Raw genomic sequence first — 22,153 nt, forward strand, 5'->3', positions numbered from 1 at the left:
GCAGGCGCTCATAAAACAGCGACAAGATGCACTGAAGGTTGGCGTTAATCCCTCTCTTCTTAATTTTTTCCACTCGTGCGTAGCACTAATCACAATTTCATACGAATAAAGTCGAGCAAGGCAGACAGGAGCTACAGGAGAGAGAAGGTTGAAAATACTACTCGAAGACTATCTTCTTGCCCCGAGGCGCAATGAGTGCCGGATTTTGCTTCTCCTTCAGCTTGCGTTTTGCTTCCCATGATGGATGGAGCGGCTTGTCTCTCTCCTTCCGCGTTGTCGGGCCTGTCTGCACTGTGGACGGACCCGGCAATGAGCAGAGTACAATAGGAAGAGCATACATAGCACGCAAACCTGATGATACATGTGAACTCGACGCTCTTTGAGAGTATGTGACGTTTCTAGATTGCGCCTGAGCGTGCGGCCTCTTGTTAGCCTGAGAGTTGCCGCGCGGGTTGTCGCGAGATCCATTTACATCTCGGTCACTCGTCTTATTCGGGTAACCTTTTACTGCTCCGAAAGTTTCACGTTTCTTGAAATGATTGGCATTCTTGCCGTACTTTTTCTCCCAGATGCTGACAGGTTGATTAGTACAACCACGAATAAGCGGGAAGAGAGTAGGTTGCTCACGCTCGCCTGGCCCGCTGACCCCTTCTGTTCTTTCTGGCACCACCCTCCGCGCGCGCAACTTCAGCATCACTCAAGTCAGACGCGTCGGAGTCACCCCGGGTGAATCCAACAGCTAGCGAAGGAAAAAACGTCGACTCTCCTTTCTTGCTCGTGGAGGCTCTCGGAGGCGGAGTCTTCCTCGGCGGCTGCTTTGAACGGGAGACTGTATCCTCGTCGTCGCTTTCACCATCCTTAGTCTTTACTTCGGATGCTACCCCATTGTCCTCTGCCTTGTTATCTTCTTCCTCTTCACTATCTGATTCTCCATGCACAGTTCCCGAGTCCCACCCGTCGTCCGCAACCTCTTCCTCATCGGAGATAGTCACTCGATTATTCAGCGAACTTTCATCATCGGAATCCCCCTCGTCAGTCTTCTCGGGGCCTGCTGAGACCATCTTGACCTTCTTCGTGGGTCGTAAAGGAACATCCTCGTGTAGTTCACCATCGGAAGCCTCAGTCACAGCGGTCAGCTTCAATTCTGGGAATACCGTAGTTCGAACATCCTCAACGATAGTATGCACCTCGGCGGCGATGACCTTGTGGCTCAGCAAACGACCTTGCACCTTGGCAAGGTTCGAGCCGGGCTGCGCAGGTACAATGAGGCAGCTGAGCTCTTGTGAAATCGCAGCGACGAGGTTTTCATTTTCGGACAGTTGCTTATCCTTCTTCAGTTTCGTCTTCAACGCCATGCTGGCGATGGTTTTATGATCAATTTCCTGGTATGTTGGAAATAAGGGTATGGTAGATAGGCCGTATGGAGATGACTTACTTTCAGCAGTACCAGCTGCTCTTCCAAATCTCTAAGCTCAGGTGGTGCGGGTTTCTTCACCCTGGAACGTCGAGTATCGGCATGCTAATGTGTAAGGAGTACTGGGCGAACATACCGGAGGCCCTTCAGCCGCTTCACTAGTTTACGGATCTCAAAGTCCTTAGCCTTCTTCGCAGCTTTCTTCAATTCTTTAGCACAGTGGTGCTATATCTTCATTCCGTTAGGAGGTAGAGCATGAGGTGCACTTGTGAGACACACCAATTTGCCTGCATAACGAGCAGCCTTGTCTTCCTACGACTGCCGTTAGGATACACGAGCACAAGGGATACGTCATGTACGTACCTCCGCTACTCTTTTCCGCTTCATGATTGTTTTATCCTTGGTCGCCAACATCCCTCAAAGCCCAGGCAGAAGGAATGGATGGAGAGGAAACTGCGTGAGGAAGCCTCGGCGCATAAGATTTGATCGGCTGTCCCCGGAACCCATCAATTTGATCCGCCTCTCCAATTGAGCGACGTCAACCGCCCTCGTCAACCTCAGGCTACTTTATACCTCCCAGATACACAAGTTCTGCGAGGCTAATTGCCAATTCTGTCTGCTGAATTGGATCTAGCATACTTTGGACTCACTGCTGGACGCCACAATGGCTGGCGTTTCGTCATCGCGGGATTCCTTTTTTCCTTCCCGCTTTCATGTGGCGCAATCAGCCTGATTGTCTTATGTTTTCGGAAGTACGAAAGAGTTCTCGCGAAATCTTCTCATAGCGACCACTTAATTAATATATCTGTGACTTTAAATCTGCTACCGGCGCCGCGCAAACACTACGAGTCTACGAATTGTCTACGGTGCAACTCCGAGAGCACGTCGCGCTTGCTTCGAATTTTGCCCCCGGGTTTGTTACTGTCGTGGCTCCAGTGCGGCTCACTTTGTCTGTGAACATCCTCACTTCCATAGACACAGCCTGATATATGTTCACGATCTTAACACCTTCGTCTTAGGACAGCTCTCGCCTATTTTTTCGTCTCTAGGTGGCCACAAACATAGATCAGGTCTGTATGCATACCAGTGTGTTGCATCCTTGACAGACGATACGATTGACCGCACCGTTGCCTACTGGCAATGTCGTAGCCAAAATAATACACTCCGGATCCGCTGCGAACACTTCATGCGAGCAGACCTTTCACCTTCTAAAGCAAGGGTTCAGGCTTGATAGGACCGGCTTTCGGCCACTTCTGGAAGTGACCAGCAGCCTTGTATAGGAAATGTAGTCCGTACCGTCGCCCTACACATAGTCCAAGTTATACACGGCTCGGCAAGCGGACGTACGAATAAGAAAGAGACTCACAATAATAGCATGAGGGAATCCCTTGTGGGGCGGTACAATGCTGTCCAAGCGCTTCATCTGCTCGTCGCTCAGGTGGATCGACAGAGCCTCAATGTTATCATGCAGATGCTCGACCTTCCGCCCACTAACGATGGGGAACACGTATGGCGCCTTCTGTATGACCCACGCGATCGCGACCGACATGATCGTATTCGCTCCGGCTTCCTTCGCAACTTTCTCGAGCTCGAGGCAAACCCTGCGCTCCTCGGACGTGCGCTTCCAGTCACCAAACACCTGACGGCCCTGCTCGCCGGACTCGAGGCGTCGCTGCTCGTCGGCATCCGTGAGGATCTTTCCGCCAGCAAGGACGCTCCATGGTGCGATCGCCATGCCTAAGGGCCAGTCTTTAGCGTCCGACAACTGCAGAGCTACTGAAGGTGAAGAATACCCTGTACAATGCACATCGGTAGGATGTCGCACTCAATATCCCGGTCCATAATGCTCCACTTGCCTTGATAGATCGAAAACGGTGTCTTTCCCGTCAACCGCGCGTACATGTTCGCTTGCGAAACAACCCACGCCGGTGTGTCAGAGATGCCGAGATACAGAACCTTGCCCTGTTGGACCAGTGCGTGCAGGCCGTCCATCACCTCTTCCACCGACGCAGTGTAGTCCCACCAATGAACGTAGAAGACGTCAATATAGTCAGTGCGAAGCTTCTTGAGGGATGCAGTGACGGAGATGTGCATGGACTTGGCATTGTTGCCGACGAAGGCGCTGTATTGACCGCCTTTTCCGCGGCGGAAATTGTTCGTGTACTTGGTGGCGAGTACGATCTGGTCGCGGATGTTACGCTGCTCCATCCATTCACCGAGGAACTCTTCTGACGACTCGTCCTGGCTAGACGGAGGTCAGTCATCGCTAGTCGCGGGTGCCAAGCGTTTTGTGTGCAGCTCACTAGTCGTTTGCAGTGTCAATGAAGTTACCACCGGCGTCGTAGAACGCATCGAGCAATTTGAAGCTGGACTCTTTGTTCATGTTCCCCATGCCGAATGCCTGCCACTTGTCACCGATGCTCCCAGCACCAAGCTGAATAGGAGATACATGGACACCCGCGCCAGAAGAAAGTTGCCTGTGGATGCCGAGCTTAGTGAGAGGCGGAGGAGGCGGAGCCCAAGCGTTGCTAGTGAACATGCTGCGCGCAAGTGTAAAAGAGACTTGCCGAGTGTAGGCGGGTGCACGGGTGATTGCGAGTGGTTAGTGCTGTGCATGTCGGCGAGGTGAGGATCTTATACGCTGGCCTGAGGAAGGGAACGTATTTCAGTCTGGACGCTGGAGAGAAGAGAAGTCAGGCGCGAAACCTGTTCACCCAACTCTCAGGCTGCCGCTGAGAAATAAAGCTACTGCTAAGCTCGATGTGGCAGAACTTGACATGCGCTAGTACTTGCTCTTATTGGGGTCTCAGTTTCTTTCACTGAAACCGGTAATGACAGGTATAACGAGGCCTGAGCTTGAAAGTCTTTGCCGGTTGCAAATGACGATGTCTCATGACACGCGTATCCGAGGCACCGGCCCGATGGCCCGTGGAAGCGCATCACGACGCCGCTTGATGCGCCTAGAGCGCTCTTAACGCTGGACAGATCACGCCAACGAATGTGAAGGAGTACGTTACAGCTGTCCCCAAGTGTTACGTGAGATTTAAAGGGCGGCCTACACAGCTGCTTAGTGACCTGAAGTAGAACCCGTGAAGATTGATTTCAACAAATCGGTAGATATTATCGAAGGAGCAAAGCTCATCTCTATACTAGTTTCTATACTAGGCCTGGGCTTGAGCTTGAACTTCGAACAACTATATGTTAAGATTGACTTGGCATAAACACCGCTATCAAATGCGGGTTCCAATGACGGTACATTATGATTGTACCTATACGAGTTCCATCGACTATGTCGAGTCGCACAAATGGACTTCATGCCGCATCGACGCTCCTTCCAGTGTTTCGGCGTGTACGTAGGCCATATAAAATTCTGCTATATGTGGTTTTTGATTGAACTAAAGGCCACAGGCCATACGACGAACAGAGTGCGACTTAGATGTAAATCAGCTCATTCCGTAGACCCGGAACATCAGCAAGCTCGTAAAATACCTGTAATGGCGTAGAATAAGCCACAACACAGGCTATTTGCAAGTAACAGAACATAATAGCCCGGCGTACGGGGCTTAAACAAAGGGTCGATAGTGGTATGGCGCTTATTGAGCCGGCGCGGGGCCCCCGGAGACTCCAGACCGCCTTGCGGCCGTGGAGGAGCCCCGCTCGCCTATTCAGCCTGCCGCCTCCGCATCCTCCTGCAGCTAGGGACGTCTCATGAGGCATAAGATTAAAAAACTCTAACGCACCTACGCTGCATGCGAGAACGATGGGGTGCTTTCTGTAGGCTGCTGGGCATCGCGAAGTGATTCCGGGTACTCGTCCCATGTTACCCGGGCCATGACTGTCACAGCTCTTAGACCAGGAGATTAAATCATGCAATTGGAGCTGCCCTTGCATTAACGAGGACACGAGATATGTCGAGTGTACTGACTGAGATTTAGCAGGCTGCTAAGAAGAATGATTAGCGGAGCAGACGGCCCTCGATCATTGGACGCCGGACGCTTGTCGGTAGGTGAATGTGCGCTTCAACGGCGAGCTTCTGGCTCCCGGAGAAGTGATTTTAATTGTGACCCTGGCTCTGCTTCCCAAACGTTGACAGCGCTTGTCCGACATCTTCTCTTGATTTGCCGCAAAAAGGTAAGATAAGCTCCGAATACGTAGTGCATTGTACCGCTACCGTCACGACGCTAGAAGTAATCGAGACCATTTATTTTATCCCCCGGGAGTACCTCATTTCAACCAGGCACAAAACCTCACGCTTACTGCGTCGAGGGTTCAGGCTTGATAGGGCCAGCCTTCGGCCACTTCTGGAAGTGACCGGCGGACTTGAACAGGAAACCGTAGTCTCCGCCGTCGCCCTGCACACAATCCAAGTTAGGTGCAGCCCTGCTAGCGAAATACAAAAGGAGCGAATACTTACAAATTCGCTGTAGGGGAATCCCTTCTCGAATGGCACGACGTTGTCAAGGCGTGCAATCTGCTCGTCGCTCAGGTGAATCGATAGCGCCTGGATGTTGTCGTGCAGGTGTTCGACCTTCCGCCCGCCAACAATGGGGAACACGAATGGCGCTTTCTGCATGACCCAGGCAATCGCAACCGACGTGATGGTCTTCGCTCCGACTTCATTCGCAACTTTCTCGAGCTCGAGGCAGACCTTGCGCTCCTCGGGCGTGCGCTTCCAATCTACGAAGAGCTGGCGACCCTCCTCGCCGGACTCGAGGCGGCGTTGTTCCTCGGCGTCGGTGCGGATCTTGCCGCCGGCGAGGACGTTCCACGTCGCGATGGCCATGCCTGATGAGCCAGCCGTCAGCATCCGCCAAAGACAATCAGGATCGGGGGGACATACCGTGGGCAACGCACATAGGCACGATATCCCGCTCGATGTCGCGGTCCATGATGCTCCACTTGCCCTCGTAGATCGCAAACGGTGTCTTGCCCATGCACCGCGCGTACGTGTTCGCCTGCGCAACGAACCATGCTGGCGAGTCAGAGACACCGAGGTACAGGACCTTGCCCTGTTGGATGAGCGTGTGTAGGCCGTCCATCACCTCTTCCACGGACGTGGCATAGTCCCACCAATGGAGATAGAAGATGTCGATGTAGTCGGTGCGGAGCTTCTTGAGGGACGCAGCGAGAGAGAGATGCATAGACTTGACACTGTTGCCGACAATAGTGCTGTGCTGGCCGCCTTTGCCGCGGCGGAAATCGTTCGTGTACTTGGTGGCGAGCACGATCTGGTCGCGGATGCCGCGCTGCTCCATCCACTCGCCGAGGAATTCCTCGGAAGACTCATCTTGGCTGCGAGGACGTTAGTCATCGCGCCTTAAGCATTGTGCAACCAAACGGCAGCTCACTAAGCATTGGCAGTGTCAATGAAGTTGCCACCGGCGGCGTAGTACGCGTCGAGCAGCTTGAAACTGGCCTCTTTGTTCATGCTCCCCATGCCGAACTCGTGCCACTTGTCGCCGATGCTCATGGCACCGAGCAGAATGGGGGAAACATGTACACCTGCACGAGAAGAAAGCTGCCTATGGATGCCGAGCTTGGTGGCAGGCAGAGGAGGGGGAGCCCAAGCAGACATTGTGCGTATGACAGTAAGAGAGCTTTGCTGGATATGAGGAGATGTGAGATGTTGGTCGATGTCAAGCGTGTCGACGAGGTTTTATAGGCAGTCCAGCTGCTGAGAACGTTCCATGGCTTTAGCTGAGGCACCAGAGAGGAGAGGCCCGATGCGGGAAATGATCATTCGGGGATGTTTACTGAGCGACAGGCTCACCGAGCTATGGCAGGACGCGGCAGGGGGTGACGTGTGCTGGTCAGGACCCGGCAAGAGCAGGAGCTCTTCGCAGGACAGCCAATTTTCAGAATTGGTCGCCCGCGAACGAGTTGACGTGGCCACGTCAGGCCGACGACGCGACGCTCCTCGGCACCATCCGCAACATCGAAAACAGCGTAGGGCCTGGACGTCTGGACACTTGGTGCCGGCCCCGCAAGGCCGGATTTCCGATAAGTCGGCAATTGTCTCAGATCAGATTTTGAAAGCTCACGTGAACGCTTTGATCACGGTACACCGAGCTTCACACCTTTGTGGCGCACGACGCGATATTCTGCGGTTGCATCCATCTGCCCCTAGAATCTTCTATCAAAAAGCAGATGCCGACACAGCCCGAGACTCGGACGACGGTGCTCGCGCCCGTCATCATTGAGAGTTGTCTGCTTCCACAAATCAAAGCCGACGACGAGCACCCCTCAAGGGCCACCACCGTACCCAGTACGTCGCATCAGCGAACTAGATATTGAATTCTGATTTGATGAGGTCTCTGAATGCCAATGACATTCGGCCTCTTCTCTCAATTTTCCGCGAAAGGTAATGTCAGCTCCGGACACGCGATAAGCTCGATGAAATGATAATTGAGACAGTACATTTTGGCCCCCGTCAAGAGTGCGTCACTTCGACATGTAGTGACCCTCGCGGCTACTATGTGGAGGGCGAGGGCTTGATAGGACTAGCCTTCGGCCACCTCTGGAAGTGACCAGCAGATTGATGCAAGAAATTGAAGCCTGTTCCGTCGCCCTACGTATAATTCAGATTAGGTCTAGCTCAGCTAGCGGACACATAAACACTCACAAACTCGGCATAAGGGAATCCCTTGTGGAGTGGCACGACGCTATCGAGGCGCGTGATCTGCTCGTCGCTCAGGTAGATCGACAGTGCCTCGATGTTGCCGTGCATGTGTTCGATCTTACGTCCGCCGATGATGGGGAAGACGTACGGCGCCTTCTGCATGATCCACGCGATCGCGACAGATGTGATGTTCTTCGCCCCAACCTCCTTCGCGACCTGCTCGAGCTCGAGGCAGACCTTGCGTTCCTCGGGCGTGCGCTTCCAGTCGTCGAAGATCTGACGACCCTGCTCGCCGGACTGGAGGCGACGCTGCTCCTCGGCGTCAGTACGGATCTTCCCAGCAGCGAGGACATTCCAAGGCGCGATCGCCATGCCTGAGTGTTATTTGTTCAGCGTTTGTCGAGGGTAGATGAGTTACATGTGACGGTACCTTGCGCAACGCACATCGGCAGGATGTCGCGCTCAATATCTCGGTCCATGATGCTCCACTTGCCCTGGAAGATCGTGAACGGCGTCTTGCCCGCCATTCGCGCGTACATGTTCGCCTGCGAGACGACCCACGCGGGCGTATCGGACACGCCAAGGTAGAGGACCTTGCCCTGCTGGATGAGCGTGTGTAGGCCGTCCATCACCTCTTCCACGGACGTAGTGTAATCCCACCAGTGCAGGTACAGGATATCGACGTAGTCGGTGCGCAGCTTCTTGAGGGACGCGGTGATGGAGACATGCATGGACTTGACACTGTTGCCGACGAAGGCACTGTGCTGGCCACCCTTGCCACGGCGGAAGTCGGTCGTGTACTTGGTGGCGAGCACGATCTGGTCGCGGATGCCGCGCTGCTCCATCCACTCGCCGAGGAACTCTTCCGAAGACTCGTCTTGACTGGGAGGCGGTCAGTCACCGTTGCCCGCACACTCAGAGCGTCATGCAGGGAGTGCGCAACTCACTAGTTGTTAGCGGTGTCGATGAAGTTGCCGCCGGCGTCGTAGAACGCGTCCAGCAGCTTGAAGCTGGACTCTTTGTTCATGCTTCCCATGCCGACTTCTTGCCACTTGTCGCCGATGCTCATGGCACCGAGCTGGATGGGAGAGACGTGAACGCCTGCGCGGGAAGCGAGAGGTCTGTGGATGCCGAGCTTGGTGGGAGGCAGAGGAGGAGGAGCCAAGAAACCAGACATTATGTGCGTAGTTCTGATGTTTCTCGCTGAGGTGTGGGAGACGGTGAATGGTCAAGCTGATTGAAGACCAGCAAGTCTACGTGCTGAGGGTTTTATACGTTGGCCAGAGGTGGGAATCTTTCCTCAGCCAGCGTACCAGAGAGAAGAAAAGCCTCATGCGAAACAGTCATCGGCTTGCCGGGCTACATTTGGATGCGGCACGAGCTGACGTGTGCTGGCCGGCACCACCAGTAGCGAGGTACGCAAATATTGCCTTCGTGTTCGTTTACCTTAATGGCCACACAGGTGACGAGAAAAAAGAAGCCGTAGCTTAAGTGTCTTTTGCGAGAACGGCCAAATTTTAGATTCGGCCGCCTACCGAACGAATTGCCAAAGATTCTCGATGGCTTGAATTACGTCATGTCAAGCCGACAAGGCAAGGGGACGCGACGCATATCGGCACCCGCGATATCCCATCGTCCCCGGAAGCGACGTGGTGTCCGGATGACTCGTACGGTGGTTTGGCGCCCTGAAGTTAAACCGGAGAAGTCAGATGTCGGCAACGATCGAGGGAATTAGAATTTATCTGGATGTTAAATCAGTGTTTCGCCGTCAAGGACAGATTCTGGCCATGGTATGCATCGTGACAAGCTCCTAGTGCTGAGCTTCGCAGCCTTGTGGCGCATCGACATATATACCACACAGTACTCCAGCGTGTAGACACACCACCGCAATGCTCTCTATCTGCCTTCTCACCGTCAGAGACCATGACCGTGGTGCAGTTTGAGACGTGATCTCCGCGCGGACACCAGTCATCGATGACCTCGGCAAATCAAGACAGCGACAGCCTGTGCTCCCGAGAATTGCTAAGGCGCACTTTGACACGCCGGTCTCGACGTTACGGTCGGCAATTCTCACATAAGGCTACTGACGGTACCCACGACAAGAGAGTGCAGAAATGCTTATCGCGTGCCCCAACATCCGCGTTAGAAACGGTGATGAACGGAAGAAGGGACGCAACGGTCATTCTGGCACGGCAGAAGCCCATGCGATGGAGATCTAGAATAGGTTCGCGTTTAGACACCTCAACGTTCACCAGTACACCGTCACGTAAGCTAAGGACCACATGACGTACTGAACAAGACTGGCGCGAGCCGACCCGTCCGAGGATTCGATAATTTCGCAAGCTCGTAAGATAGCTGTGAGGGGCATAGAATAAACTACAACACAAACCATTTGCGAGCACGAGGGCACTACAAAGGTAAGCCGCTGGCCCACTAGCCGCGCAATTCTTCCAGGACCCGGAACACCGGTGCAGTCTGGTTTGTTGAGCGCACAGCATGCCACCGAAGACTCCGCACCGCCTCACAATGGAAGGCATCCCGCGTCTCCGACCTGTGTCACATCCTCATGCCACACGGAAAACCAAGACATTAAATGCAGCTATGGTGGTGCCCTCGAGGATTATGGGACACTTTGTGGGTTGCGGAACATCGCGGCTTGGAGGGGTACTGGAAACCTTCGTAGCGAAGGGTAGGGATTTGCAAGTTTAGTTAGCGAAAAAATGGCCCCTAGGCTGACTTGAAGAATCACTAATAAACCAGTGCGTGCTATTCATAGCGAGTCTCTCCTTGTTGGGAGCAGCAGCAGCTTGTATCGTGACTCTGGCTTTGCTACTCTATTTCTTAAGGTTGAAACCGCGTTGATCACGGCGCAAACAAATGGGATCGAACGACTAGGCTATGTGATAAGCTGGCGGGCGAACTGCCCGAAGTTACACGGGTGGTGGCAGTCTCTGACTGGCTTTCTATCTCGGTCTGTCGTGAAAAGCAAGATTAGCCTCGGAGATATAATGCAATCAACCAGGCAGCACCGATGTGAATCACAGCTGAGGTGATACATTACAGACCCGTTGGGAGTATTTCACTTCACTAGGAAAATAGACTTTGCGCCTACTGCTTCGAAGGTTCGAGCTTCACAGGACCTTGGGCAAAACATCTCCCCGCTTTCTCGCTTCGGAACGCGGCACGCTGAAACCTACTCGAAACCAAAATTAATGACAAGGCGACGCTGTTCAAATTAGAGTGAAGCCAGGCTATAAGGCAGCTAATTCGACACAGGAGTTGCAAATCGAATGATGGCATAATACAAATGCGCTCTGCAATGCAGCAGACATATCTTATGATTTCAAGCGGAGCGCAACTGACCGAGGACGGCCTCACGATCAACTAGTTAACCAGATAGCAATGAAAGTGGTTATCTAACCCACCAAGGACAACAGCTGCAATGTTGATTTCTGTTCAGACTTCTTGAGCTGGCGGAGGTGCTGAGAGAACGGCGTCAATAACAAGAACCTCGAGGCTGACCTGATAGTATATGCGAATACTTACGGCAGCAGGCATTGTCCGCAGCGCACGTCTGATCTGGCGGGCACAGTATCAAGCAGTTGTTACTGTCCGTCTAGAGAAGTATCAGGAAGGTCAACACAGTAGAGATGTGTCGTTAAATAAGCCTGACCTCTGACGGTTCCCGGGGTGTTACGTTATGTGATTGGTATTCCGGCTGGATGGTGCTCGAATGAATGCCGTGCTCGTGCAAAGCTTTTCTGATATCTGCGGCAACTGGCATAAAATCGTGCTTCCTAGACGCCATCACGTGGACGGAAGCGACGATCTTGCTCTCTGATAGCTGCCAGACGTGTAAGTCGTGGAGCGACAGCACGCCATCGACTGCGAGAATTGCGGAGCGGACTTCATCAAGCGACACTGTGGTTGGGACACCTTGGAGGAGAATGAAGGCCGTGCTCCGCACTGAACGCCGTGCTGTGTCAGTCTATCAGCTGCAAGACAAAGAAGCAGTACATACCAAGAGGTAGAGCAGAAGAGAAAATGATAACGGTAATGACCAGGCTGATGATGGGGTCAAAATAGTATTTCCAGCTCCAGTGCGTGAGCCAGATGACAAGCCCCGTGGCAATGACGCCGACGTTTCCGAGGGCGTCGCCGAAAACGTGCAGGAGCAGGGCGCGCATGTTCATTGAGCCGTGGCCGTGACCCGAGGTCGCACTACGTGAGCTATTTCCATGCCGCACCTCCGGGTCACTTCCATCCTGGGACTGTCCCGGCCCTAACAACGCAGTATGCTCGTCGACGAAGGATTCATGGCCACCATCTTCCCTTGAAGACTCCGCACGAGCGGCTTCGTTCAGAGTTTGCACCATATACTGACGTGTCGCCGCAGGGAGGCCGAAAAGCGAGGTACGACTGGAATCGCTTCCACTCCGTCTGCGGACGCTAGGTGTATGCGTGACGGGGGCAGTCTTACTGTGATCGTGCGCATGGCTATGTTCTAAAGTCTCGATGAGGCCAGAGTGACGGCACAGCCTCCATTCCACTCACCATGGAAGAGAATGAGCCCAACTATGTTCGATGCCAATCCAAGGGAGCCGACTATCACGACGAGACGAGGCTGTGATATCTCTAAATCTCGCGTGTTATTTACTGATGGGCCAGTAACTATCGTTGTGCTCACCTGGTGTCGAGAAGAATCTCCCGACAGCCTCCAAAAAGAGAGTGCGAGGAGGAAGACGCCGTTGATGAGTGCTGCTAAGATCTCCGCGCGATGCCAGCCATAGGAGTACTTTGAGTCGATACGGGGCTGATTCGTAAGCTGTTGGAAGAGAAGTAGTATAAGTACGTTACCAGGTGGGACATGGTTATTGTATACCTTAATTGCGTACAACGCAACTACAAGGCTCAGAACGTCGCTGATGATGACAGTTTGGGCCCGTTCGGTGGTCAATGGGATTAGAAAAGCCTTACTTCAGCATATGGAAGCTGTCCGCGACAAGAGCGAGCGAGCCGACCGCATATCCTGTATCGCAAGCCCAATAAGCCAATTTAATCTTATGAACAAACACGCAAGTAGATTTACCGACGATGAGCTCAACGAAAAAGAACACAACGTCTATCACTAGTAAAATGAGAATACGAGTAGAGCGCCTCATAGTAACAGTGGGCAGGATGGGTTTTGGGTGGTGCACGGTGTGGTGGTTGGTAAGAGAAAAGCGGCATACGACCTAGGCTTGTGCGCATCTTTAAGGTACATGGAGACTCTGGAGTATGCCGTTCTTCGGACGAGAATACCTCGGCCGGCCGCACTTTCTCACCCTGCCTGTATTCAATTATTAGATTAGATTAAAATTTGACATGCCAGCAATACTCAACTGCTGACGTGACGGCAAGCTCAAGCTGAGGCATGCATACGTTAAGTCTTAAAGATTAATTTGGGGCCACCCGCTCAAACGTGCCGGTGTACAAGAACTCATTGAAGTTGTACTGGAGGAAGGGAATCGCTTACCCGTAAGATAGACCCAGTTCCTTTCCCTCTAGTCTCGTCACAGCGTGACAATCACACGATTGGCCGGATAAGATAATTTAAGCTCCAAACATGTACCGGCGTAATACATCATTCGCTCCATAGGAGGTTGGAGGTTGGGAAGGCGAACGGTAATAGTGATTAATGCGTAAGAAATGTATTCCAGAGAAATGAGTCTATATTCTATGTTGTGCTTAGGCGTTCTTATCGTGTTACTGAGTTTGTTATTAGCTTTCCCCAGCCCAGCAACGAATATTCATGAAACAGTCGCTGAGCTTATTGATTATGTCAGTCCCGCTGTTGTACTCTTGTAACTCTCTCTTCTTGACAACAAGAGCAATACTTCGCAGAATCGAGGCATCAATAATGTATACCATCTATTTTAAAGAGTTTGATGCCTCAAATTTATTTGCTACTGGAGGCTACGAAGAGAAGATAGATTTGCGAGGCGTACCCTCTGCGAGGCGTGACGGCGCTTGAGCACGTGATGTAGAGGGAAATGAACTGGGCCTACCTTAGCTTTACTTATAAATACAAGAGACGCGCTAGCACATCCCGAGAGTTTGGGCCAGATGTAGGTTACCGCGTCTTGGCGGACACGAGCTGAGAGTTACGTATAATCGCACCTTGATCGGCAAGAGAGCCGGAAGTCCTCATATATGTGTACATGTATGGCTTGAATTCTACTTCTCGGAAACCCTGTGGGAAAAGTTTGAAGCTTGACTTAAGGCCTTCAAAGATATGCAGATTGCAGAGGGACAGCAAATCCTGAGTACTAAGTTAGTGTATTGTGGGCGAGTATCGTATCTCCACCTGGATATTTGGTATTTACAGTGTTGCGCAGCTGCAGCGACTGAGCATGAGTATACTCTCGAAGCCAATAGCAACTGTTCAATTAAACACAATAGTGAGCTCCAGCTATCAGTCTAGTGGTCTTTCAGTGTCCTGAAGTCTGACTTGCCAAGAGGTAATCGGTGTCGCGTAGTGGCCAGCGGCGCTCAGAACCCATTCTGGCGCGAACTCCCAGCCGCGGCCGCCATATCTTCGATGCATTCGACAGCATTCGGCAACCCCTCGCACTCAACCCGCCTCATCACCATCCTCCGAGTAACGTTAACGCCTAAAGGGGTGTAGTAGCTATCGTAGTCCCAAGTTCAAACCCGCGCAACAAAGTAGCGTAATCCAAGCTCTACGTCTCAGACTGCTGTCCTATCCCTTGAACTCACTGTATACGATTTTCTTACGATGCTTGAGAAGCTTGTCATATAGAGACGGCACGCGGTGGAATGAAGAAGAAAAGTCGTGCAAGGAGTAGCGGGGAAATTCGCACACAGAGCATATTTGAGCGCTTACATATCTCGTCTTCGGTCTTCATCTCCTCTGCGGGCCTGCTAGCCTAGTATCGTTGACTTCGCGTGCACACGAGTCATAAAATTGTTCATTCAAAGAGAAAGACTTTGAGCTTGTTCCGTTCGAGGATATCTGAACCACAATGTCGCGTGGAAATCGTGAAATCACCCAGGGCATACTGAAGCATTCCATGAGAGACAACTACTCAGAGCACGGTGTGGAAGAGGTTCGCACAAACATGCTCTGGCCAAGCCGTGTGTTCGAACTACCTTCTTCAGTATTATAGGAAGGTCGGAGCAACATATCGAAACCCGCACTTTCCTGGCGTGAAGACTGTCCTCTGGCTGTGGTTCAATAGGTGCGAAATGCAAACTCTCGTCGTGCCAGCCTGCACATCTCATGTGTATCCTCATAGACTATGGGCCATGGAGGGCGAGCGTATTGGTCGAAGCAAGTTTAATGTCTTTGACATGGCGTGCGGTCAGTATGCTTTCACTCGTATGAAGCCTGTCGTCTCAAGTGAGTGGGCGTAGGCAGGTGAGCTCTCTACGGCTACATATCCATCGGTCGTCATTGACTCAATGTGAGGACTAGCGGAGAAGCGACACTTTCGTTCATCGAGTGGTGGCAAGCTGGCCAGAAGGCTTACGATGCCTTACAGTCGCCCGCAGCCGGAACCTCAAATCTCTCGCGAATACAGAGGAAGCCGGTGCAACTGGAACCTCCACCTTTGAGCTCAGAGCTGAAGAGACCCTCGTTATTTGCGGCTGACCCTGTAGGTACCTGCCGGTATCATATACTCAAGTCTACTCATCTGGTGGTCCTCCGACAGTTCACTGCAGAAGCGCTTCATGCACGGACAGGCATGCACAACTGTTCAAATTTATCGTTCAGAGATGTGGCAGAAGGCATGCTTCCAGCCTCTTCTCTGTCGTCCGTCCAGGCTGTGATACCTGGAGAATCAAGCTTAACGACGTTGGAGATGACTATATGTTCGTTTGCCTTGCACCTCGTAGAGTCGCAGTCAGAATTATTTTCTTTGCTGTGGGAGCTGAGGTACGTCTATTGTAGTACTAGAAGGTTAATCCCGCTAACGCGTCTCTAGTACGAAATGTCGATGGTTAATCGTGGTTGCACCACATAAGAAACCGGAAGTATGTATAGAACGTATACTACATTATCAGACTCTGATTGTAAGCAGATCAAGGAGGGCTGGGGCTGGATGAAGTGGAATGTAGACTCTTGGAATGAGACTCAGGTGAATGACACAAAGGGAGAGATGTTACGAGACCGGTGCGTACAGCATGAGTAATATAACGAAGGTCGTGCTGATGTCCGTGTTTGTCAGAGTCCACTGTCGCGTGTACCGTAGTATAAACGTGAACAGCGAGTAGGACGTTCCTTGTAGAACCGTGCTTGCATGGAAAATGTGCGAACGAAGGTTGTGTGAACGAAGATGAAGGAATAGGCTTCGCGATCAGGCATGTCATCAAGTGCTGACGCTGTTATTTGTCAGGGTTATTATGTGCATGCATCCTTGAAAACTCACCTTGACTGCTATCAGCCCATTCATGCGATAACACAAACCGCGCGGTCGTTGTTATCCTGGATAGTGGTGCAATGCTCGAAGTCCACAGGAAACTGTGTTGCATCGGCACCGTCTGGACTGCACATGTTGTCAACTGACAGTGACTTGAACGAAACGAATGTGGTGAAGCTGTCCATGGTCAAGGAGAGACGGGAATTGTTGTCGTTGCGCCAGCGAACGACTATTTGGTGAGTAGGATGGGCAAGCTTGGATCTTGGTCGCACTCCCTACCATTTGCTTCTGTTTTATAGTGTATCCACCGCAGCATGGTGGCCAGCAGCGGACGATCGCGAAAGATCGGTTGGGGAGTGTGCCATCGGGCGCTACACGCAACCTCGAATGCTATTGTCTCGACAGGCGAAACAAGAAGCAACACTGCACTTGGTTCGCCGCCCGGTTGCGTTGCGCGATTGTTGCTAATTGTCTCTGGTCCCGGTGCGTTCTGTTATGGTACGTATAGCTGCGGCTCCATCTCGTGTCGTTATTATGATTGGCTCACTTAGACAACACCGTACAGGATAGCAAGAGAGATATTGTCCACTCGATCGTTCATGCTGCTCAAGCTCCGGGGAGGAATATGTGGGCCATAGTTGCTAAGGGCGACAAGGCCAATAAAGCAACCGGAGATGCTTTTGCTGGCGTGAGGCTTAGACCCTTATTTCTCCTCACAAGCATTTATAGAAAACGTAGCCCAGAGTATCACGCTGTCTAATGTTCTCGGGATTGGGATTCAGCTGCATGACTATATGAGGCCTTCTGTGTCAGAAAAAATTTAATTATCTTGTAGCATCCAGATTACTAATGAGGCTTGAGAGTCTAGGGTCATCATGAGAAGAGGGAAATAGTTCGTGATATCGCCTGAGATTGGTCAGGAGACGCTCAAAGTAAGTAGCGCAAAAGACGTAAGAAACTGGATTACACTATTTCCTTACTGTCGTTAGTAGAATAGCTTACCCAGTTACTTACCAGTCAGTCTGCACGCAGTTGAGCGCTCTTATCATGAGCGTCCAGATTCTTTTTCTGACAATTGTGTTCCGTGCGCTATGCCTCAACACAGCGTAGGAGCGGAGCGGCTCTGAGTCGCGCAAGGTTCGACTTGCCGAGGGCCCGAAGCTCGAAGATCGTGGCTAATATATATTCCCTGGCAGGTCGATGTATTGCTCGGATCTCCAGTACATATTATACACACGAGACTAGCGTTAAGTCTAACTCAGCCCACCATCAGCGCACCTCGCACTGGAGGGACAAAAGGAAGTATGCTCGCCGCAAAGGACCACACCTGATGGTGACGCCCGGGCATTCGTTCCCCGAGTTGCCGACGTGGGACAATGCATATGGTCCCGTCAACATAGACCAGAGGAAACCAGAGATTTCTAACAGACAGCCATCATGGACCCCAGGAGCGGCGAGGAGATGGATATCCTCGAGAAGTCTATGAGGGATGCCAAGGGGAACGTACCTCAGGAGTTGAGGGACCTCAATGTGAAATGGTGGAGGGCCAGCAGAGCGACGCAAGTCTTCGCAAAGCCTATATGCTCAAGGCTGGAGGTCACGGAAGCTCTCATCTTCGAGAACAACGATACTCCGGGAAGAAAGGAAGGGCGGTTGGTGTTCGAAATTGTCGTCACTCGGGGTGAGCTGTATCGACTACAATGTTCTGGAGAGTCAGCGGCTGACTAATAGTCTGGATTGTGGAGACATGTGCAATTACCTTAGTGACATGCACGGTGGATGTGCGGCAACACTCATAGACTTGTGAGGATCTTATTGCGTAACGAGCTTGTCCGAAATTGCTCAATATTACATCAGCTGCACATCCCTTGTTAGGAACCTTGTCCTGACGAAGGATAGCCCGACTTGGAATGGGCATGTATCTCTGACTCTGAATGTGACATTTCATGCGCCGGCTGTTCTGTAGGTCTTCAAAGCTTCAATGCCGAGCAAGTACCACCTCCTGATGCGGTTACAGCGGTACCAGATTGAAGATAGTGAACTCGACCGTGGCCATCGGCACTCGTGTCATAACTGCTAGAGCTGAGGTACTTGCGCATATCGTCTGTAATACATCGTCCCGCTGACCACCAGTCAGATATACGACGTGACCAACGGACGCATAGTCGCCAGTGGGATGCACGTCAAGGTACCTCCGTCTCAGCCAAAACTCTAACGGTCATTCGTGTCAAGAGGCTGCCGCAGCTCGCGGACGTTGTATGGTTTTGTTGCTAGAAGTCAAGATACGCTTTGTCGAATCCATATTCTTCTATCACCACACCAAGGATGACACCATCTTGCATCGACTAGACACAGGCTTCTACGCCAATGTTGCTCACGTTAGAACCTGACGTACGTGGCCTTGTACTAATTTATTGGCGATGGACCGCGCTGATCAGAACATGGGTTGCAACGAGTCTCGAGCTATTTGCTCTTACAAGTGACTTTCTATGAATATTTAACAATGACAGCGCTGCAGTAGCATTAGAGGGGAGAAAACTAGTACTTCTTACACGGGGACAATGCTTGTACAGAAGATATCATAGATCAGAACAACAGCAATAGGGTGGATAAGCAGAGAGACAGCAGAGCGAGTGAAATTAAAACTCATCCATGAAATGGTCTGCCAAAGATTCCTTAATTTCCCGGATGCGCATGCTCACTGCAAAGAGCGCATTCTCCTTGCACGTCTGCATGCCGTCGAAGAAGCCCTGTGGCGAGATCTCGTCCTTAACCATTGCGCGCATCATGCCCTCCGCGAGCATGACCTTGCTGAGAACGTCCTCGCGCTGCTGCACAAGTATCATCTGCGGAGATATGTCGAGGATCATTTTCCACACGTTCCCGAAAGCCTTCGTGCACCGCTGCTGGCTACCACAGCGTTGGCTGTGGGACAGCGGAGGCGGGGTGGTGGCAAGCGTGTCCCAAAGCTTGCCCAGCGAGTAATACCCGCACAGCAGCCGCACGCGTTGGTCGCGCGTTAGAACGGAGTCTGAGTCCCACGCAGGCTTGCCCCGGAGCATCATGGCATGGTACGCGAGACCGAGCATCTGTCGCAACTGGAACTGCTCGCCGACACGGACTGCAAGCGCGAGGTCTTTGCCCTCGCCAATGAGGCGCTTCCAGCGTATAGTCGTTGTCTCCAGCAGGTCAGGACGCTCGCAAAGGGCGGCAAGCTCGGTGATCTGGAGTAGCGATGGCTGAGAGGGTGGGGTGGCGCCGCCAGTGTGTGGGAGGGTGACAGCGGGAGGGCTGGTGGTTGGGACATCGTCAAAGGCACCTGGCCTTGAATAGTAGGTGGTGAGAGCACTGAGAGCCCAAGTTTCTAATGAGCGGAACTGATACTTGTTCGTTATTCGGGCGAGAGCAACAAGCTGCATTGGGTCTGCTTCGGGTGTCATTGCGACCAGCAATTCATGTGGGCTAAGGACAGAGCAGATGAGATACAAAAGCATATAATAGAAGGTGTGCACTTACAGGGCGTAGAGGGACCAGAGTAGGGCGCGAAATTCGTCTGCGGTGTCACCCTGTAGGCGAATGGGATTGTCGTCGCTTTCGCCCTCCATGGCAAGTGTGACACTCGACTCTGAGCGCGAGGAGTCCGTTTCCGAAGAGAGCTGGAACATAGTCTCAAACGCAGACTTGTCCTTGGTTAGGGTGGATCTGTGAACCTAGACCAGATGTCAGGACACTGCAGCAGAGCTTCAATGAACGACGCTCACCCTGAACAGCGTATTTTCTACCAGCAGCACACTGTTTCCATCCGGAATGTAGTATGTTGGGTCCCTCGAAGGGCCAGGAATGGACAGAGAAAGCATGCCGTCGCCCAGGAAGGAGTTGGTCATGGTCATAAGCGGACTTTCCGGATGGAGGTCGTCTTGGTCCATGTTCGAGGAATCTTAAATAGGTGGGCACTGGGTGGAAGCACAGGAGTGATTCGCTGTGTGGTGATGGTATATGTACTTCGAGCACAGGTATACAGAGAATTGGGATAGTTGAGAGCGGAGGCGGTTAGGAGATCATCTTGGTTTCGCCCTGCCTCGCCGGTGCAACCGCAGGAGGCTGTCAAGGTGCCTGGCTGATAAGCGCCTATCGTAATGAGCGCGGGCACACGCGTTGGGCGTGCCGACGCGTCTGAGTTAACGTTCCAGAGCGACTTTTCAACGCGAATTGCCATGTATTTCTGTACACATTGCTGCAGCTACGACGCCTCATGATATATGATACAGACAGCATCTACCCACACGAACACAGTACCGCAGCCATTCTACAAGTAGTAGAGTATTCAAGTATATCGTTTGAAACATGTACGCAAACATATAAACCCCCCGTATTACTCGGCGCCGTACAAAGCCAAATGTCATACCAGTTCCATGTCTTTACAATAATTATTTGCGGCTCGAAAGACCGCTAGGAACCCAGCCACGTCCTGCATCTCGTCGTATTCCTCAACCAATAAATCCAAGAGCAAGATCCGAGAGTGCACGCATGGTCTCCACTCTCTTGACCCTGAACCATCTCGTCGCCATTCGATGGCCTCGCCAAATCTGAATCGGTCTGCGTTCGGGAATGTGATTTCCAACTTGGTAATTATTTCCGACTGTTGAAGACGCAGGTTGACTAGGTCCACCCGATCTTTCCTGTGTCTGCTGCCGATGTGATACACCCACGAAGTGACCGAGGGAAGCGGCTGAAGTGCCCTGAAGGCGCTCTGAGGAGCAGCGAGTAGATGATGATGTCAGCACTTCACCAATAACTCACTTGTTTGAGTAAACTCACAGGCAGCGGCAGGCTTTGCAGATTAGGCGTGGTGCTTTGTTGAACGGAGAGAGTACGCAGAGCAGGCCAGCCTTCTTGTGCTAGTATGTATAGCAGGTCGACAGAGATATTCAGCTCGCGTATGCCGGCTGCGGAGGTTTTTGTAGCGGCGAGGAACGCTTCGCCGCTACTTGCATCGCCGCTGATTGTCAACGATGACACGGACCTCCCTGGAAGTAGCCACGAGACCACACTCTCATGCGTCGTAATTAGTTCTTGTAGGTGGGGTATGATTTTCGGCGGAAGAGGATCGGGCTGCTGCCATGTCGTAGAATCCGGACAGTGACGATGGGATATTGATAGCCGGAAGAGCCTAGGGGCGCGCTCCAAGATAGGAACCAGCCCAGTCAGTAAGCTGCTCTCTAGGCGAACGAACAGCTCCTTGAGACACAACACCACAGAGTCGGATCGGAACAGTACTAGCGCAGGATTGATTCGCCCGACGTCGTACGACAGATATTCGAGACCGTCCAAGTTCACAATCTTTTGCAGAAAGCCTGACCACGCGGTCCCGAAGAAAGCTGGTTTGAAGGTGAAACTTGTCCATTTGCTCGTGGAGGGTGCCAGAGCTGCACGGAACTGCAGGTCTGCGGATCCGGCGACGAGTGCGCCTTCTTCTATCGTGACAGTACGAAGGAAAGGCATGCCAACGAGCGTGATGAGCATGCTTGCGTTGACTATGATGTCTCGTATCGTAACCTTTTCCATGCGACGAAAATGCAGCGTCGCGGGGACAAAAGTGGGGGTAGTAAAATCGTTCCCGGCTGTCCAGCTAGTAGAGGTGAACGTGCACTCGCGAACATATCCGGCAAGGTGTTGAGCTCGGGTATGCCGCTATGC

General features: G+C 52.2%; 9 protein-coding genes across 9 annotated transcripts in view; 2 read left to right on the forward strand and 7 right to left on the reverse strand.

Moving 5' to 3' along the window:
* Positions 1 to 77: 77 nt before the first annotated feature.
* Positions 78 to 1,831, reverse strand: PHACADRAFT_261726 (uncharacterized protein). The gene is made up of 7 exons (XM_007399281.1): positions 1,778 to 1,831; positions 1,694 to 1,726; positions 1,551 to 1,639; positions 1,436 to 1,496; positions 628 to 1,382; positions 352 to 572; positions 78 to 291 (listed from the first exon to the last, which is right to left on the reverse strand). The coding sequence occupies exons 1-7, from the start codon at positions 1,799 to 1,801 to the stop codon at positions 158 to 160; spliced, it is 1,317 nt and encodes a 438-aa protein (XP_007399343.1). The 5' UTR covers positions 1,802 to 1,831; the 3' UTR covers positions 78 to 157.
* A 563-nt stretch (positions 1,832 to 2,394) lies between these two features.
* Positions 2,395 to 4,137, reverse strand: PHACADRAFT_212176 (uncharacterized protein). The gene is made up of 5 exons (XM_007399282.1): positions 3,718 to 4,137; positions 3,208 to 3,659; positions 2,781 to 3,151; positions 2,679 to 2,717; positions 2,395 to 2,622 (listed from the first exon to the last, which is right to left on the reverse strand). Exons 1-5 carry the CDS (start codon positions 3,951 to 3,953, stop codon positions 2,599 to 2,601), a joined length of 1,122 nt encoding a protein of 373 aa, XP_007399344.1. The 5' UTR covers positions 3,954 to 4,137; the 3' UTR covers positions 2,395 to 2,598.
* Positions 4,138 to 5,455: 1,318 nt separating this feature from the next.
* Positions 5,456 to 7,390, reverse strand: PHACADRAFT_127164 (uncharacterized protein). The gene is made up of 4 exons (XM_007399283.1): positions 6,763 to 7,390; positions 6,255 to 6,706; positions 5,829 to 6,199; positions 5,456 to 5,766 (listed from the first exon to the last, which is right to left on the reverse strand). The coding sequence occupies exons 1-4, from the start codon at positions 6,987 to 6,989 to the stop codon at positions 5,668 to 5,670; spliced, it is 1,149 nt and encodes a 382-aa protein (XP_007399345.1). The 5' UTR covers positions 6,990 to 7,390; the 3' UTR covers positions 5,456 to 5,667.
* A 258-nt stretch (positions 7,391 to 7,648) lies between these two features.
* Positions 7,649 to 10,065, reverse strand: PHACADRAFT_261731 (uncharacterized protein). Its single transcript, XM_007399284.1, has 7 exons — positions 9,916 to 10,065; positions 9,569 to 9,863; positions 9,347 to 9,479; positions 8,981 to 9,293; positions 8,464 to 8,915; positions 8,037 to 8,407; positions 7,649 to 7,982 (listed from the first exon to the last, which is right to left on the reverse strand). Exons 4-7 carry the CDS (start codon positions 9,208 to 9,210, stop codon positions 7,887 to 7,889), a joined length of 1,149 nt encoding a protein of 382 aa, XP_007399346.1. The 5' UTR covers positions 9,211 to 9,293; positions 9,347 to 9,479; positions 9,569 to 9,863; positions 9,916 to 10,065; the 3' UTR covers positions 7,649 to 7,886.
* Positions 10,066 to 11,260: 1,195 nt separating this feature from the next.
* Positions 11,261 to 13,222, reverse strand: PHACADRAFT_261734 (uncharacterized protein). The gene is made up of 8 exons (XM_007399285.1): positions 13,123 to 13,222; positions 13,011 to 13,062; positions 12,916 to 12,955; positions 12,588 to 12,858; positions 12,055 to 12,537; positions 11,707 to 11,999; positions 11,580 to 11,649; positions 11,261 to 11,515 (listed from the first exon to the last, which is right to left on the reverse strand). Exons 1-8 carry the CDS (start codon positions 13,193 to 13,195, stop codon positions 11,490 to 11,492), a joined length of 1,308 nt encoding a protein of 435 aa, XP_007399347.1. The 5' UTR covers positions 13,196 to 13,222; the 3' UTR covers positions 11,261 to 11,489.
* Positions 13,223 to 14,961: 1,739 nt separating this feature from the next.
* Positions 14,962 to 16,718, forward strand: PHACADRAFT_261735 (uncharacterized protein). Its single transcript, XM_007399286.1, has 8 exons — positions 14,962 to 15,142; positions 15,195 to 15,274; positions 15,332 to 15,397; positions 15,508 to 15,691; positions 15,749 to 15,972; positions 16,022 to 16,070; positions 16,118 to 16,418; positions 16,466 to 16,718. The coding sequence occupies exons 1-7, from the start codon at positions 15,059 to 15,061 to the stop codon at positions 16,226 to 16,228; spliced, it is 798 nt and encodes a 265-aa protein (XP_007399348.1). The 5' UTR covers positions 14,962 to 15,058; the 3' UTR covers positions 16,229 to 16,418; positions 16,466 to 16,718.
* Positions 16,719 to 17,916: 1,198 nt separating this feature from the next.
* Positions 17,917 to 18,764, forward strand: PHACADRAFT_261738 (uncharacterized protein; the record flags this gene model as incomplete). Its single annotated transcript, XM_007399287.1, has 5 exons — positions 17,917 to 18,137; positions 18,202 to 18,259; positions 18,314 to 18,418; positions 18,474 to 18,543; positions 18,594 to 18,764. Coding segments are annotated over 5 exons (532 nt in total), but the record flags the coding sequence as incomplete, so codon positions are not given.
* Positions 18,765 to 18,870: 106 nt separating this feature from the next.
* On the reverse strand, positions 18,871 to 20,462 carry PHACADRAFT_261740 (uncharacterized protein). Its single transcript, XM_007399288.1, has 3 exons — positions 20,218 to 20,462; positions 19,973 to 20,166; positions 18,871 to 19,918 (listed from the first exon to the last, which is right to left on the reverse strand). The coding sequence occupies exons 1-3, from the start codon at positions 20,380 to 20,382 to the stop codon at positions 19,096 to 19,098; spliced, it is 1,182 nt and encodes a 393-aa protein (XP_007399350.1). The 5' UTR covers positions 20,383 to 20,462; the 3' UTR covers positions 18,871 to 19,095.
* A 196-nt stretch (positions 20,463 to 20,658) lies between these two features.
* Positions 20,659 to 22,153, reverse strand: part of PHACADRAFT_186991 (uncharacterized protein) — a gene marked incomplete at its 5' end in the record, with an annotated part of 2,680 nt that continues 1,185 nt past the window's right edge. The window contains 3 exons of the mRNA XM_007399289.1: positions 20,659 to 20,762; positions 20,862 to 21,206; positions 21,257 to 22,085. Coding sequence (XP_007399351.1) covers positions 20,697 to 20,762; positions 20,862 to 21,206; positions 21,257 to 22,085 — 1,240 coding nt within the window. The 3' untranslated portion in view covers positions 20,659 to 20,696. The remainder of the gene's footprint in view (positions 20,763 to 20,861; positions 21,207 to 21,256; positions 22,086 to 22,153) is intronic.

The sequence above is a fragment of the Phanerochaete carnosa genome, assembly GCF_000300595.1.
Source record: "Phanerochaete carnosa HHB-10118-sp unplaced genomic scaffold PHACAscaffold_9, whole genome shotgun sequence".
NCBI lineage: Eukaryota > Fungi > Basidiomycota > Agaricomycetes > Polyporales > Phanerochaetaceae > Phanerochaete > Phanerochaete carnosa.